The sequence below is a fragment of the Microtus oregoni genome, unplaced genomic scaffold, assembly GCF_018167655.1.
Source record: "Microtus oregoni isolate MIOR12 unplaced genomic scaffold, Mior012 000014F_ref0000157, whole genome shotgun sequence".
In the NCBI taxonomy this organism is placed as follows: domain Eukaryota; kingdom Metazoa; phylum Chordata; class Mammalia; order Rodentia; family Cricetidae; genus Microtus; species Microtus oregoni.
Genome location: NW_024543073.1, coordinates 9,500,946 through 9,507,998, shown reverse-complemented (window position 1 = coordinate 9,507,998; position 7,053 = coordinate 9,500,946). Strand labels below are relative to the sequence as shown.

At 46.4% G+C, this 7,053-nt stretch overlaps 1 protein-coding gene across 1 annotated transcript; it reads left to right on the top strand.

Annotated features, from left to right (window-relative positions):
• Nucleotides 1-2,298: 2,298 nt before the first annotated feature.
• LOC121455835 (ER lumen protein-retaining receptor 1-like) lies at nt 2,299-3,476 on the top strand. The gene has a single exon (XM_041663552.1). The coding sequence runs from the start codon at nt 2,458-2,460 to the stop codon at nt 3,094-3,096; it is 639 nt and encodes a 212-aa protein (XP_041519486.1). The 5' UTR covers nt 2,299-2,457; the 3' UTR covers nt 3,097-3,476.
• Nucleotides 3,477-7,053: the final 3,577 nt, after the last annotated feature.

The window sequence follows — 7,053 nt, the reverse complement described above, 5'->3', positions numbered from 1 at the left end:
GGCTATCATTGCTGGACCTATGCCACCACCTGAGACCTAACAACCATAAACTTTCTTTACAAATTTGAAGAAAGAAAGGGGATTTTCAAGGCTGTGCTATATCTATTTTTCAACTCTGCAGAATCCAAGTCATTGTAAACTTTTGTTCAGTGGGGTTTCCAACACTTTCCATCCTATAGTACCTACTTGCATAAAGACTGTAATTTATGCCCTATTCACATTACCCAGTTTTATATTTCACCCTTCTGTCACCTACAAACTACCTATTTCCTCAAATGGTTTCTGAATCAGTGTTACCATTATAATAGTTTTTATTAATACTACAGTAAACTAAAACCTTGTTGTGCATTCATTTTATGCTCATGTAAGAATTATTTTAACTTTCTGAAAACAACGCCTCACCAGAAATAAACCATTTCTATTTTTTTAGGTTTTGAGATAATTCAATAACGTGATCTAACAATGACCACAGCAATAATAGTTATTTAATTCTATGCAAACACTCTTCCTAAACATTTACATTATACCTACTAACGCATTTAATCTACCAAGTCCTGCTATGTGAGCATTAGTCTCATCTTAGAAGCAATAAAAGTGTGCTATAAAAAGCCACAGAGCTAGCATCATAGCTGATGACAAATCCTTTTAAGATGGAAAGGGAGCTAGAGGCCTTCTAATGGGAAGAAACCGTTCCCTGAGTCCTGTAACCACAGTTCCCTCTAACATATGGCCTGCAAGATGGCCGTTCAACTCCTTGCCAACTAAACAGGGGCTGAGGAGTCATGGTCTGGCTGAGTGAAAGTCATTTTGCCCACAGCCATTTTCCCAGCCAGCCAATTCCCTCAACAGACTTACTTTGTATTTAGCTCCAAAAACCTCTTTTCTGGCCATCACACCAATCTCTATAGATATTCTGTCCTCTGAACTCTGAAATCAGTCTTTAAGAAGCCATATATATTGGTGGATTCTCATGATTATTGCTGCCATCTCCAGACATCCCTCAAAAGAGCTTGGTCCTTTGGGAGCTGCAGGGAACTTAAGAAAGACAAAAGCCTGCAGTTAGCCTTTATGTCATGGTTAAGGATGAAAAACGTCACTCTTGGCTCAAAGTGATTATTCCAAACCAGGCTTATATGAAGGAGATGCAAATGGTAAAATAAGACAATCCCATTCTTATCTGTAAAACATGGGTATAGCTGTCTATCACTTGGGAAAGAAGAAAAAGAATATTGTCCAGAGAGAGTGGGCAGAGCGCCTAGAAGTCTATGTCCTTAGCCTAGAGACTTGCATTCTGGGAAATCCATTCTATCCTGTCTATGAGACATTGGGCATCTTAGGCCTGAATGTCCTTAAGCAGGATTCTGACTACTGGTGACTTAATACTCGAGTCTCACCTGCACTGCTGAGTAGATAGTAAAATATACAGCTACACACACACACACACACACACACACACACACACACTTTGACATAGAGATTATTTTGACCTGAAGTAGACTGACAAAAACCAGTATAAGAAAAACTGTCTTCAGTATTGCTCTTGAAGAGAGCCTGAGTTTGCTTCTCAGCACTCAGATAGCTAACAACCTCCTGCAATTCCTGGTCCAGCGCCTTCTTCTGGCCTCAGATAGATACAGAGAGAGAGAGAGAGAGAGAGAGAGAGAGAGAGAGAGAGAGAGAGAGAGAGAGAGAGAGACACAGAGAGAGAGACAGAGAGAACTTTGAAAGCAGACAGACACAATGACCAGAAATCAGTACGGATATGGCCCCAGCAGGGTCTACATGGCAAACCTTGTCTACACGGCAAACCTTGCCAACTAGCCCCTATTTGTCGTGAGTTCCCACATGTTTGCTTTCCCCCAAGTTGGTGCTCATGAAGCTCAAAGTCATTTTCCTTCATCTTGTTCTAAACGAAGCATGGGGCTTTTGCTAGAGGATCCTATATGGTCATTAGAAAGGCCCTGAGCATGCTCAGTTTCAGATATTAGTTCAAAAGGAAAAAGTAGCAGGCATATATTTTGAGGGCTTGGAACCTGTGTTTAAAGGGTTGAAACAGCAGAGGAACCCTTTGGGGCATGCTCAACTTTCTCCGAAAAGCCTCAGCTGACGAAACAGGAAAGGACACCCTGAAGGAGTAGCAGTGCAGATGCCTGCTACACTTACTAGCTAACATAGTCACTTCTCCGAAAAGTCATTGCTCTTTCCCTGATATAACAGACACGGGATTTAATATAATATAATTCCCATGAGCTCCCGTGCATATGTACAATACACATATTAAAACATCTTTGGAGCTCTGCCACCAGCTCCGGCCTCGGCTCACCTCCCAGAGCCCCCTCCCCGGAGCTGAGCTACCGAAGGGCTCCTCTCCCGCCCTCAGCCCAGCAGCACCGCAGCTCCGGGGCAGCCCGGTTGGCCAACCTTCCCCCAGCTCAGTCCTGCCCGAGCTCCCCAGTCATGAACCTCTTCCGATTCCTGGGAGACCTCTCCCACCTCCTAGCCATCATCTTGTTACTGCTCAAAATCTGGAAGTCCCGATCGTGTGCGGGCATTTCAGGGAAGAGCCAGGTCCTGTTTGCTGTGGTGTTTACTGCCCGATACCTGGACCTGTTCACCAACTACATTTCACTCTACAACACCTGCATGAAGGTGGTCTACATAGCTTGTTCCTTTACCACGGTGTGGATGATATACAGCAAGTTTAAAGCTACTTACGACGGGAACCACGATACTTTCCGCGTGGAGTTCCTCGTTGTTCCCACAGCCATTCTGGCATTCCTGGTCAACCATGACTTCACCCCTCTGGAGATCCTCTGGACTTTCTCCATCTACCTGGAGTCAGTGGCCATCTTGCCGCAGTTGTTCATGGTGAGCAAGACGGGTGAGGCGGAGACCATCACCAGCCACTACCTGTTCGCACTAGGTTTCTACCGCACGCTCTATCTCTTCAACTGGATCTGGCGCTACCACTTTGAGGGCTTTTTTGACCTCATCGCCATTGTTGCTGGCCTGGTCCAGACAGTCCTCTACTGCGATTTCTTCTACCTCTACATCACCAAAGTCCTCAAGGGGAAGAAGCTGAGCTTACCGGCATAGCCCTGGCCTCACCAGCCTTCACCGAGGCAGGGCAGGAGGCAGAGAAGGCTGCTCAAGATCAAGGCCTTCTCATCCAGAGTTGGCTTTTTAAAGCGCTCGCCTCTCCTGGCTCCCCACCCCTCCAGCTGGGTTTTGGGGTCAGTGGAAGACCCCTATCCTGGGGAGCTCAGGACCTGAGCTGTTTGTAGCCTTTTGCCTTTTAGAGAAGAAAAACAAAAAAACAAATCTTTCCACTGTTTAGTTTTTGATTCTGATGACTTTTTTCTCTTCTACCCTGGCCCTGATTTTTTATAAACTGTGTTTTGAGTGTTCTCTGGACCAGGGCCAGTGGAGGTCTACTTCCTTCTCTAAGCCACTTGTCTCCCTCCAAGATCCCACCCCAGCCCCATAGTTGCCAAACACTACGTCTGCCAATGCCTGCCTGCCCACCTTGGCTGTGACCACGATCCTCCCCACAAGTCCCTGGATTGGTAGTAAGAAGAAAGACAATTAAGGAGGGTCTCCCTAATTTTTCATAATTTTTTCCAGAATTTGTTAGCTTTTTGTGTGTGGGGGTAGGGGGTTGGGTCCTGTTTTTGTTAAATTAGGGGAAGCTTTGGACTTAGGCAAGGGAAGGGGGCTAGCTGGCCTGTTGGTCACCACACTCTAACACCATGTTTTTGTACAGAATTTGATGGCTGATTCTTTGTTCTCTTGAAATAAACTGAGGAAAACTGAAAAAAAAAAATCTTTGTTTTCTCCTACTAATCTGGCTTTCATAGTTCTAAATCACGGAGCTCTGACCATTTAAGCTAAGAATGAAGCCTGCCCCTGTGAGGTCCTCTAAGACACGTGGCTCTTTGACTTCACAACCATTAGCAAGCATGGGGAATGCAGGATTTGTATATGACTGCCGCTGCCTTAAATCCCAAGGTGGATAGCCTTTGCAGCGGTCAACAGAGAGACCCTTTCTAATGCTCACTCCTCGTGCCATTTCCTCTCTGCTATCACCTCAAGTCCACCAGATAGGGACCTCCAATGAAGCCACCACTGACAGAACATCTGGGCTACCATGTGGCTGTCTCCTGACTGGGAAACTGGTTGAGGCTGGGAGAATCACCAACTCAGTCATGCCCTGATCCTGCCACATTCCTAGCCGGGCTTCAGAAAGCAGCCTGTCTGTCAATTCTTTCTGAACATTCCCTGTGGAGTTTTGCTCGCTTTCAATGCTGAGCTCTGCCAAACGATCCTGTCTCAAATCTTTTTTTAGCAGTCAATTACCTGCCCCCAGCTTCTCCTTTCTCATCTGCGGATAAGGGACAAAGATGCCCCCTTGTAAAAACATGGGAGTTCCCAGAACAAGGACCCCTTCCTTGTTATGATCAAAGGAGACACAGCGACTCAGTCAGCACAGAGAAGCACCAGCCCTCCCTAACGGTCGGGTCTCTGCGTGCTGGCTGTGGTTCAGCCCCATCAATTCTCTCACACAGTGGAAGCTATTCCACCTGGGCTCTTAGTAGTCAAGCGCACAGCCCCCAAGGTCCCCTTTTCATGGGAAAGAGAAGGGTGCTGGCAACACTGAGAATGTAAATTTCTGTCCACAAGATAAACTAATGGTTTTAAGCCTTGCTACCCCTTGGGGTCATGAGGGAGGTTATGAAAAAAATACTCTTTTTTTTTTCTTTTTTGGTCTGGGGTGAGGCCAGTTGGCTTGATTGGCCTAAAGTGAGATGTAGCCAGTTGCAAATTTAGAGTTTCCACCCATGGTTCAACTATGCAAAGATTGAGAGCCAGAAAAGACTTTGACCGTCTCATCCCATGCCAGATCTTGGTTTATAACATTAGTACATTAGTTTCCTTGGGGCTGGCAATCAATCCTAGGCAGCAATCATGAAATCGTTAGAAAGAAAAAATGTGCTCTATTCACTAATCCACAGTTGGAATTTTTAATTAAGTCCAGGGGCAGACAAGATTGCTCAGTGGGAAAGGGTGCCTGTCACCACACCTGGCAACCTGAGTTTGACTCAGGGATCCACATGGTGGGAAGAGAGACCCAGCTCCACCAAGGTGTTCTCTGAGCTCAACAATGCACCACACCATGAGCATGTGAACTCATACAAAATAATTGTAATTTGTAAAAATGAAGGCCAGGTGGTAGTGGCACACATCTTTAATCCCAGCACTCAAGAGGCAGAGGCAGGCTTATCTCTGTGAGTTCGAGGCCAGCCTGGTCTACATAGCAAGTGCTAGACCAGTTCAACCAGAGCTACCATTGTGAAACCCTGGGAGAGAGGGGGAGAGAAGGGGAGACAGAGACAGAGAGACAGAGAGCTAGAATGCAGGCTGCGCGGGGGTAAAGGCAGACTCCAGTTCGATCTGGGGTTGTTTATTCACTTGCGGGTCATCTGGACTGTGTTGCAGTGGTCACTACCATTACTGACTTCCAACAGTCCACAGCAATTGGTCAGACCCTGGAACACTTAGGCAAAACAAGAAGCATCTTTCACACTCTCTTTTTGGGAAAGAACAAAATTACATATGAAATGGCCAATGGTCACGATTCCTCCAGTTTTATTTTCTCATCTTGGGTCTGGAGGAGTGAATAAAGGGTTAGTGGAGCCGAAAGCCTTTTCCTCAGGGAGAACTTTCAGTCGGCACATCCTATATTTTGTCCCTTCAGATCCCTTTGTAGCCCTCATATCTGGGCAAGAAGTGAGGACAGTACCTGGGAGCATACCCAAGCTCCCTCCAAGGGTCCCAGCTAGAGAAAATGAAGAACCAGTGACTGCAAAGTCTTGTGTGTGCTGCCACCTTCTGGGGAGAGCAGGTATTTCATCCCACACCTGCAGCTTGTATTGCCACCCATTTTACAGATGATAATATTGACAGACAAATCATTCCGTCTTCATCCACCAAGGTCAAGCTCAGACCCATAACTTCCAAGTTTCATAATTTTTGCAAGCCACACACATGTGCATAAAACAATTCCTTCTTTGTTTGATCTGGCTTACTTTATTTTTTTTCCTTAAGCAGGTTTTCATGCAGCCCAGGCTGGAGTTACAATTGCTTGCCATCACGCCCAGCTTTGATCTTATTTCTTGAGGGCATAAATGCCATTCTAAACCCAAGTATTTGCCCCGAGATCACTGGATAAGGCTAAGAGAGCACACTTAACCAGTTTCTAGGGTTGGCGAGTCCTTCAAGCAGCTGACAATTTAAATGATCCCGCTGAACTTGCACACGTGGAAGCTGTAGACACAGTAGAGACTTCTTTTTCCAACACCCCCCCAAGTCTCTCACCCCTATACTCAAACCACCTCTGGCCAGCCGTAGCACCTAGGTATCCTTTCCTGGATCCCCTCAAGAAGCCTGCCACACCCCATGTTGATGATCAACCAGGCAGCACCTGATCACCCTAGAAGAGAAGAGAAACACACCTACCTCGCCCCAGCCTGCTCTAATGTGGTGAAATGAGATGAGAACATCGTTGGGGCCACCCAGTCTTAGGGAGGCTTCAGAGAGTGAGAAGGAGCCCCAAGAACCAATCGTGTACAACAGAGTGACAAAGACACCATCACCTCGGGGGGCCTCTGATCAAATAAAGTAGAAGAGAGGGTTGAGATGGATCATTCTCAACCGCCACTGTGCCTATATCCACTGAGAATGAGCTTCTGGGAGTCAGATGCCTAGACTAGAACTCAGCCATCAGTTTCAATGACCCCGGGTCTGGAGAGATGACTCAGCAATGGCGTCCTTGCCTTGCAAACATGAGGGTGTGAGTTTGATCCCCAGAACCCATGTGCAAAGGCAGGGCATAGTGGCATGCTTGTAATCCCAGCGTCAGAGACAAAGATACTAGAAGATTCCCTAGGACTCTGGCTGCCCAGCCCAAGGCCCATGAGAGAGACTGTCTAAATAAATAAATGAAAGAAAGAAAAAAAAGAAAGAGAGGGAAAGGGAGGGAGGAAGAGAGAGAGA